Source organism: Conger conger, chromosome 18 (genome assembly GCF_963514075.1).
Source record: "Conger conger chromosome 18, fConCon1.1, whole genome shotgun sequence".
NCBI classification, from domain to species: domain Eukaryota; kingdom Metazoa; phylum Chordata; class Actinopteri; order Anguilliformes; family Congridae; genus Conger; species Conger conger.
In genome coordinates, this window is record NC_083777.1 from 23,173,260 (window position 1) to 23,183,416 (window position 10,157).

At 45.7% G+C, this 10,157-nt stretch overlaps 1 protein-coding gene across 2 annotated transcripts; it reads left to right on the forward strand.

The window, feature by feature from the left end:
- Positions 1-99: 99 nt before the first annotated feature.
- On the forward strand, positions 100-9,929 carry LOC133118226 (elongation of very long chain fatty acids protein 6-like). 2 transcript variants are annotated; one of them, XM_061228049.1, is made up of 5 exons: positions 100-215; positions 358-530; positions 2,412-2,543; positions 6,421-6,572; positions 7,270-9,929. In XM_061228049.1, exons 2-5 carry the CDS (start codon positions 442-444, stop codon positions 7,695-7,697), a joined length of 801 nt encoding a protein of 266 aa, XP_061084033.1. In that variant the 5' UTR covers positions 100-215; positions 358-441; the 3' UTR covers positions 7,698-9,929. The 2 variants fall into 2 exon arrangements, with proteins under 2 accessions (XP_061084033.1, XP_061084034.1); XM_061228050.1 differs by lacking the exons at positions 100-215; positions 358-530 and adding an exon at positions 1,941-2,156.
- Positions 9,930-10,157: the final 228 nt, after the last annotated feature.

Here is a 10,157-nt window from a genome sequence, read left to right on the forward strand (position 1 = left end):
AGAGCCAAAATGGAGTCCATTTTATAGCGGCAATTGTCAATTAAGCTAACCTTAAGTGTCGGATTTAAAGTTCCCCACATGTCAAGCACTTCGTCTCCAAGGTGGGCGGGGAACCTGTCTCCGCCCTGCGATTCCATTTCTCGGAGTGTGTGTCTGGCTATAAGTACGCTACTGCCGAACTCGTGTCATCACATTCAATAAAATAAGTCTACAAGGTGGAGTAGCCTACATTCCTTGATCTTCTTTGTTTTTTTACTCGTCAGTCCATTCCACTTAAAGGTTATAGACGGAAGCTATAGCCCATTTTTGTATTACATGTAGGCTATATGCGAACTGTGTTTCGTGTTGTTCGGACAGAGTATTGAAACAGCGAGGGTCCGCATCGAAGGAGAGAAGACCCGTAAGGACAAGCCTACTGGACCGGTACCAGTGGTGATCAAAATGAATGAGACGGACCATCAGCTAGTAGAATATGACTTTGAGCGGCGATTTGACGAAAGAGTCGCAATCGAATGGATGCAAGAAAATTGGTGAGAAAATCACTTGGATGGGACACTAATTGCGTTTCCTCTGAACTAAATCCGTATACGGGCTACCCGCAAGGTGTGGTCGCTGAGGTGGTCCTTTCGATAGTCAGTCAATCAGTTTTCTATGCAGTTCTCCTGGGGTGTATTTTTAACTATAACTATATGCTATTGCCGAACCCATTTGTGAATTTTATGAGGGGATTGTGTTTCAGCAAGCTAGTTAGCTGATCGGATTGCTTACGGGCTAGAGTGATTTAGTCATTACGTAAAACCCGTGATTATCTTATCATTGACTAGCAGTCGATTGCTTTTTGGGTGGTTACACTGTCTAATTTAATTTGACATATTTGTAGCCGATCGATTCATTGCCCAATAACGCGACTGTTCCTAAATAAAAGGAACATACAAATATCTAGCTCGTTACAAGTATTTTACTGTTGTAACCAGCCACATGTTGGCGAGTTAGCTTGTTAGCTGTAGCTAACACGTTTCTCTTGCTACTTCGTATCAAAAGTGAAATTCTGTCTCCAATCACTAGTGATGCAAACCTAGGACCTGATGGTGAACAAGATAATCGTGTAGGCTACCCCATTAGTAGTCTCATGTTAACCTAGCCTATATTTGGCTTGTCTCGTCTCAACTATATAATTGTTACCATCATCTCCATTTAGGCTATTTTGAGTTTCGGTTATAAAGATTGTCCTCACGTTCAATACTATCCACGTCGAATTGAACATTTTAAACTATCAAAAATGCAAAGTTTTGACTGTTCCAAGTCCGTTCACTGGCTGGACTATATGGTGTTGAGTTGGCTGTTTTTGTGTCAATTTACTCGTTGTGGCTAAGAATTCGTAGGCTAACTCAGGCTCGGTAAACTTGAGCAGTCCCTCAACCTGCTGCCGGGCTAGCCACATTCCTATTACATCAGTAATCGGTATGCTACAGACAGTCAGCAAGGTTACAACATCTCAAACCGCAAAAGGGATGGTTAAGAAACGGAACCTTTTGAGCAATGGCGAAATAGTTCCCTTTTTTCTTGTCTTGTAATGTGTAGTTGTAAGTTAAGGCATGCCTCTGACAGTTGCCTTGCACGAAACGTTTGTTTTCGGCAGAGAAGGCTGCATGAAATGGTCCAAATGCCAACAAAACGAACAACGTTATGTTAACTTGATTTCAGTTGCTTATTTATTGTTATTACTATGATAATAACTACTACTTCAATTATATAATTATTTGTCTCTGAGCAGTGTATTGATTTGAACCGGCTGAAGTGGATAGGGATGTTTGATTACTTGCAACCGAGATTGCAAGCTGAAGCGGAATTACGCCTCAATATATACGGTTACGCGGTGTAGCCTCGCATTTGGCATACAATGCACAGCTGTCATAACGTATCCATGGAAATGTCATATGCCTTTTGCTCCGTGGTTAAAGCGGCGCGGCCACTCCTCTTGCGGAGACGAGGAAGAGCCGAAAACGTCCTTCTCCGTGTCATTGGCGCACGCCTTGTCTCGATGCTGCTCACGCGCTCACCTTCAGCACCACACGCACCAGTGGTATCTCCACAATGGTGTTAATTTCCTTGGGCCAGTTGACGGCGATTTTCTTGCAGGGGTTTCCTATAGTCCTGTAGGTGAACGCATAACCGTACAGTATGTATTTGGCTTGCAAATAAGAGACCGGTTAATTTTCTCCGTGGTCATGTTTTAACACAGACTAAGGGCAGTCCTTGCATTAACCACGTTGTAGGCTACTGCATTTTACTTGTTAATTTACCATTTAAAGTTCACTGACATTGCAGATGCCAGTCCAGGCCTAATTGTGAGCTGGATGTGCAGTATGACTGTGTCTGGATGTTGTGACATTCATATTCCCTCTCTGCAGGAGCAAGTCCTTCGTGTTCTGCGGCCTCTACGCTGCAGCCATATTTGGGGGCCAGCATTTCATGCGGGAGAGGCAGAAGTTGGACTTGCGTAAGCCCTTGGTGCTGTGGTCACTTGGCCTGGCGCTCTTCAGGTAGGTGAACACCCCCTGCCCCACCCATTTACTTTTTTGTAGAATAAAGTTTTCACATATCATGTCCTTTCCTGCGTGGAAGTGCTCTTTGCCTGTTCCCATAGGGTAGGTTTGTAGATTATCCATTATTTTGGCTTAATGATGGCAGCTAATGAGCTTGGTGCAGCCCTTGTTCATGACATTAAAGTAAAGCATGACAGATAGTCTCTGGCTGTCACTGAGGAATTTCTTAAAAATGTAGTTTAAGTCAGTGGACCTCACTCCTGGTCCTGGAGAGCTGCAGGGTGTGCTGGATTTTCTTGTTGCTCAGCACATAATTTATCAATTAAAGTAGTTAATTGCACGGCTAAACTCGCCTCATCTGGTTTCTTGGGTCTGAATTGGTTGCTGACATTAAGGCGAAAGCAAAAACCAGCACACCGGCTCTCCAGGGACAGGAGTGAGGACCACTGGTTGAAGTAAATTATTTGGTGGTTAAACGATTAGAAATGCCACTAGCCCCAATAGCTGCATGAACTCTTGAATGGGTCACCCCTTTTGAGAGACTTTGGTTTAGCCCAGTGCTTCATATCCCCGTCCGGGGGCACTCTGTGATTCCCAGATGTCGATACAGACAAGCGATTAATTTCATTTGAGGTTTTAATTGAGTATTGATGTGTTTTTGCCCTCCGTTAGCAAGTTTGTTCTGTTATTAGATATGGATTTTTTAGATTAGATATGGCATTTTGTTCCTAGCAGACAACTAGAAGTAAAGTTATTTGGTTAAGTATTCATCTTTGTCTGAAATGCACAATAAAAGTTTTAATTTCTTGTGCATTGGGTCCTAGGAAAAAAACAAAAACCATTGATTAAGCTTAAATAGACAATGAATAATTAATTTTCAAAGTACTTTTTATTTCTTTCAAGGATGCTGTCTGCCGGGGTTGAATTATTATTATTCTTTTATTTTAATTTTTTTGGGGGTGTGTTACAGCACTTTAATAAGTGAAGTCAGTTTGGCTGACCATTGCTGTTTTGAGGCCTAAATTGGCCTAAATCTACCCTGTGGCCTTTTGGGACTCTGGTTTGACACCCATAAATGAATACACTGCGTACTGAGAGCTCTCCTCTAGGTACGAATCGGTATGACCATTGAGACCTGAAGCCCAGTGTGTGTGGAAACAATGGCCTGACAGAAAACAGTTATACCTGTAATCTAGGTGAAGCCCACACCATTGCTTTTATAATGAATGGCGTTGGGGTCTTGTTTCAATGCAAATCTGTGCATGCAGTCCCACCCACAGGCACATTTTAAAGAGAGCTTGTTAGGGGATTTGCTTGGAGACCTAACCACTGATGACGTTGAGGTGATCTTTTGCCCGTGTCCCTTTCCCTGGAAACATCTAGCCTACACACAAGACGAAGCTTTCTGGCTGCTACTGGATATAATGGTAGCTAATGGCCTGTATTGATTTTCTTTTCTTTTTTTTTTTTTTTTTTCATCTTTAAGATTGAGCACGCTCTCTGCGCGGTACTCAGAAAGTGAACGCGTCGGTCCTCTGAGCTTATAGTATTAGCAAGCGCTGTTAGACACCGCCATTATGACTCTGCCTGAATGCGTAAAAGCCAACATGCACTGGTGGTTTATAATGCTATTGCCGGTGCGGGCTATCCTGATTGCATTGATCTCATAATATAGCTATCGGGATGTTTATATGTAAACTGTGTGTGTGTGTGCAGGCGTGCACGCATCCACAACCCTTCAGAGCAGGTTTATAATCCTAATCCGCACAGGCATTGCAGCATGGTTGACCTGAAATCCCAGAGATGCCCCCGTAATCCCAAAACCATTGGTCACTAAATTCATGCAAATGGGCAAAACATTGGTTTCCTACCCCTGGTGTTTCTTCTTTGGTAATCAAAAAATGCATTCAAAGTATTTTTTTTTAACTAATTTTTATATATACAAAATGTATAACTTTTTAAAATCTGGTCTGGAGTTTGAGTTAATGAGCAATAAAGAAACTAGTGGTCATGGTAATGTTTTTATAACATTTCCCCCTCATGTTGGCTTAGGCGAAGCCGTTTTGGTTTCTTCTCTCCTCGTAGTAGCAGTACTTCATATTCCATGTTGTATTGTTAGCAGCATCCCAGTCTCTAACCTCTAAGGTATTTTCTGGAGTGTTCTCAATTAAAAGATTGACTTTCACTTTCTTTGTTACTTAGGAACTTGAGGCACAGTGTTCCATCTGGTTTCATACAGTTTCATTGGTTGGTCAGTCATGTTTTGTTACTGAAATTTTACTCATTAAAGAGGGGTTGAAAAGCTAATGTGCTGGAGGAAGTGTTCAGGTAAATTGTGTCCTCTTCCCTAATATGGGTGGAGGCAGCAGGTCACATTTAAGTGACTGTCAAATGGTGTAAGTGAGCACAATGGCAGAAATATTATTTAAGCCTTGAGAACATTTGAAATACTCTGTGAAATATTTATTACCTGTCAGGCTTTTGCTTGAGTCTTTGTTTCACAATCAAAACCACGGTGTCAGTTTTCTTGAAAGGTTTTCACACGACTGCTACCTGTGACGGACATTCTTCCATGGCTACGGCTTATTCACGAGCAGGCCGCTTTTGTTGTGTGTGAAACGCAGCAGTTTAAACAATGGGTCTTTTGAAATGACAGGGGAGGCTTGTGTTGTCTTGGTTTTTGGGGAGTGTTATCGCCAGGGGTGATCTGATGCCGGGCGTACGTTCTGGCGCTGGGCACTCGCCACGGCAATGTAATCGTACCTGTTGGGATGGTGCTGCGTGTTCATGTTCAGAAATGTGGGAGTGGTGTGATTGGCAGGTGCAGACATTTTACAAGTAAACCAAACCGGTGTGTCTGGTCTGATTCAATTTGGTGTTAAGATGGTGCGGGGGGGGGGGGGACCATGCACGTACTTCTGAAACACGCTAAAAACCTGTGCCTGTGCCTCCACTGAATTTGACATAACGGATTTCTTCCTCGTCGTTATTTATTTTGGCATTCAATTACCCAGGAAGTGCATGTGTGATTTGTATACATGCATACATATGGGCGATGCATGCCCAATAGCTTGTGGCTTGTGGCTGAGTGCTTCTGTATACAAGTGACATTATTTTATTGGTCCTGTCATTTGCCATATACCAGGGGTGCCAAATCCACTCCCAGAGGGCTGATGCATATATATTTGTTCCAACCAGTTACCCTGGCTTTCTAAATGGATGTACAGTATATCAGACTGCAGTAAAACCTCAAGTATTTGCTGGCTGCAGCCATAGCCATACAATTTAAAAAAGGTCAGGATATGATTGACCAAAATGAGATGTGGGGCGGCCTGTAGCTTAGTGGTACATGACTGGGACCCGCAAGGTCGATGGTTCGATCCCCGGTGTAGCCACAATAAGACCCGCGCAGCCTTTGGGCCCTTGAGCAAGGCCCTTAACCCTGCATTGCTCCAGGGGAGGATTGTCTGCTTAGTCTAATCAACTGTAAATCGCTTTGGATTAAAATGTCAGCCAAATGACATGATATGTAATGTAATGAGACCAAGACAAATGAGAAATTCTGATTACCCTATTGTATGTATAGCAGGGCTACTCAACCCTGTTCCTGGAGATCTACAGTCCTGCAGTATTTCACTCCAACCATAACAAAGCACTCCTCATTCAACAGCTAGAGATCTCATTGAGCTGCTAATTACTAGAATCGGGTATACCAAATTAGGGTTGAAATGAGAACCTTGAGGACGATGCATCTCCAGGAACCTGGCTGGGCAGCCCTGGCTTAAGGCTCTCTGAACGGGGTATATGAAGTTTTGGTGGGTCTTATGGTACGCTGATGTGGTCAGTCACTAACTTGCTCTGTTCCGCTCCTCAGCATCATCGGGGCCCTGCGGACCGGCTGGTACATGCTGCACATCCTCAACACCAGCGGCTTCAAGCAGTCCGTGTGCGACCAGAGCTTCTACAGCGCCCCCGTCAGCAAGTTCTGGGCGTACGCCTTCGTCCTGAGCAAGGCCCCTGAGCTGGGTGAGTGAGGGGGGGCTCTGGGAGTGAATGAGTGGGGTGGGGGTCTGGGTGAGTGAGGTGGAGGTGGGTGAAGGTCTAAGTGAGCGAATAAGTGGGGTGGGGTGGGGGGGTGAGTGGTAAGATGATCTGATTGGTTGGATTCCATTGGCTGTTCCCTGCACGGGTAGGTCCGGTGAGACTGGGCAGGGTGCTTCTGATGTTCCGGAACGTGCTGGAGATTAGACCGTGTTCAGCCTCGTCATCCCATGGCACTGGCCGTAGATGTTATCAGTCACCCGCGTTTGTGCTGGTGTGAGATTACATGAAGCCGCTTTATTAACATCACATCCTGTCCTAGCCCTTATCCAGCCTCACTCTTCAGAGGCCGCACAAGCTCCTCTGCACTCTCCCAAATTGGATGTTACAGAGATGGGAAAAGCAGACAATTGGGCGTTCCAAATGGAGACTGAAATAAAAAGGGTTGAATAATTAACAAACCCCACTGGGCCCAGCCCAGGTCTGCATGTTGTCTGGTGGTTTGTAATGCCCTTGGTTGTTTGCTCCCCTGATTGGATTGATTTCCTAATGTAGATATAGGGATGGTTATATATAAACTGTAGAAGCAAGTGTGTGTGTGTCCACAGCCTTCAGTGGTATGTGAGCGTGAGCTTGTGCGTGTGCGTCCTGTCCTCACCAGCTCTCTGCCCCTCTCCTCCAGGCGACACGGTGTTCATCGTGCTGCGGAAGCAGAGGCTGATCTTCCTGCACTGGTACCACCACATCACCGTCCTGCTCTACTCCTGGTACTCCTACAAGGACCGCGTGGCCGGCGGCGGCTGGTTCATGACCATGAACTACCTGGTGCACGCGCTCATGTACAGCTACTACGCCCTGCGGGCGGCCGGCGTGCGAGTGCCCCGGCCCTACGCCATGATCATCACCACCTCGCAGATCGCCCAGATGGCCATGGGGCTGACCGTGAGCGGCTTGGTCTACCGGTGGATGCAGGAGGGCCACTGCCCCTCCTACCTGGACAACATCGTGTGGGCCTCCCTCATGTACCTCAGCTACCTGCTGCTCTTCACCTCCTTCTTCTACCAGGCCTACCTCCGGGGCCCCCAGGCCAAGGGCCCCAAGGCGGATTAGGGGCCCCCTCGGGTGTACCCTCCCGCCCCCCGGCCCTGTGCGCGAGGGAGGGGCCGTCCGTAACGTAGCGCACACTGACTTTTTTTGGTTTGATTTACAGGTTCCTGCAACTGTAGCAATCGGGCTTTGTGGGCGGAATTTCTCCTGCCTTGTTTGTACAGGCAACCCAAAGGACTGTGTCGGTAAAATGTACCAAGACAAAAAAAAATTCAGTGCGAAATTGAGCCAGGCAGGCACACGGGGGTTAGCACAGGTGAACGTGATGGCGTGGTTGATCAGGGGTTATTCCGGAGGTTAATGAGGGAGTTCAGTCCACCTCTCACTTGTGGGTATGTTGCCACCGGCAACCTCGTTTTGACAGGATGGTGCTTTTTTTTGTCGCCCTGTTTGCATAGCAAGCGACGGGCTTTGTCGTGGTTTACAGGTGAACACACCAGTGGGTCTGGTTAATGTATGAATGAGGGGATTGCCGTGGCCAGTCTCGCACACGCCCTGGTGCTTTTTTTACAAAGGGAGCTTCTCTGCCAGGCCTCGGATACAGCCTGACTGTATCAGTTGTAGTATCGGTTTCATCCAATCAGTTGGCTCGATTCGATTGCAGTTGTACAATTGGTGCTGCACAAAATGAAGGATTTTCTTTCCCGTTTTATCGCTGCACTTTAATTATTCCATAAAGGCACAATTTATTTTTTTCCATGTTGACTTCCTGCAGCGTAAATGAGCACAAACACGTCTTTGTACGACACACTCTGTACCCACTGTACTGGATTGTGAAGCCCCATTAACTGCAAGTGAATTGAAAGACTTGTGTCCCATATATCAGTATTAAGACTCTACACCCGCCATGGCAGAAGCTTTTTGTTGTGGAGATGAAGTGGCACAGTGCGATGATCTGACGCCTCTTCCACCGTGATTTGCGTTTGCGTTTCGCAGGGAATAATGTGGAAGCGTTAAATCCGGACCGAGTTTCCATGCCGACCGGCCAAACCGCATTCCTCTGAGAAATGTGTATGAATCTGAACACGCCTGAGGAGCCAGTGACGCCTGGCCTCCAGTGACGCCGTGCCTCAACGCTGTCCTTTTCGCGCGCTGTTCGATCTAGAACCTTCCCCCCCCTCTGCCCAGAGGGACTGCACAGTTGTTGCTGGTTATGTAAAGCTGAGTTAGACGGGCCTGGCGAATAAGGAGGGGCTATGGGAGGGTGAATGAGCTGTCGTTTGGTGTCTGTATTGCATATCTTTCTGTAGTCTTATCTCTTCGGTGGGGATATCTGTGGGTGGAAGGAGAGTGATAAATGAATGAATGTATTTGTATTTGATGGCAAGACTACTCCAGAAATGGTCCAATTGCTTGTGATAAGTCGTCCTTGATCTTATGTGCAGTTTGTCTTTTTTTAAAAAAAAAACATTGTTCAGTGTGTATGTGTTCCAATGCGATTGACCGTAGCCGTGTATTTTTGTGTATCAGGACTGGTGTTAAGGTGTGGGGCTCACCAATGCTGGTGTGAAAAGTAGGTTTACTTTCCACTGACGAGGCTCCTAGCGTCGTTCATAGAAAAATAAATTGTGTATTTATTTTAATTATTTTATGTAATGTCCCCATTGGTGTGTGAACACTGAACAGGATTGTGGTGGAGTGCTGCTGCTATAACCAAATCAGAACTATAGTATTTGGCAAACGCCGTCCAATCAGCAGAGGCGATGAGACGAGGAAGACGGTGTCTCTAGCCAGATTGATCCGTCCCATCAACGGTCAGTGCTGGTGTGTTGCATCATGGTGTTTATAGTCTTCTCGATGCTACGTTCAGGTATGCCAAGACGGCTCGTAAAAAGCACACCTTAATTTTCCTTCGGCTTAGAGACCGCATTGTTGGAGTTTCTCAACCACTGCCTACGAACTGAATTTGCACCCGACTCGCACTTATGTACTCCACCGGTGACATTCAGGGGAAAAGTTTAAATGCTGAGTTTAAGTTTGTGCCAAGTGATGCCAAGCATTTCTCCTCTCTGTCTTCAGGGTAAATGCTGCGGATAGCACCTTGCTGTTTTACTCATGTGTAGCCAAGTCTTCGCCACTTTAGAGCAATGACACATGCCCAGGCATTTCTCAGTGAACCTGATGTCTCATATGGTCGCCTTTGCAATCGTATTGGTGTTGAATGTAACATAAGAAGGGCTTTTATGTTTTAAATGTTATTCAAATGTTAAAAAAATAAAAAATTGGACAATCTTACTGCTGTGTTTGCCATCATTCTTGCAGTTTGTACTGTGTGGGTTAAGCGGATTACAGAAGTGTTCCTGTACAAGACATGAAAGCCGGTGGTTAGCCTCCATGGTTTAAACCACAACGATGCTAATGCTAAACAATAATGCTCAGGTATTTACCTGATCTTGTGAAACTGAAGTGCTGGATAAACTAAATGTATCCATGCAGGTCTCTAACTAAGCACTTGCCCAGAAA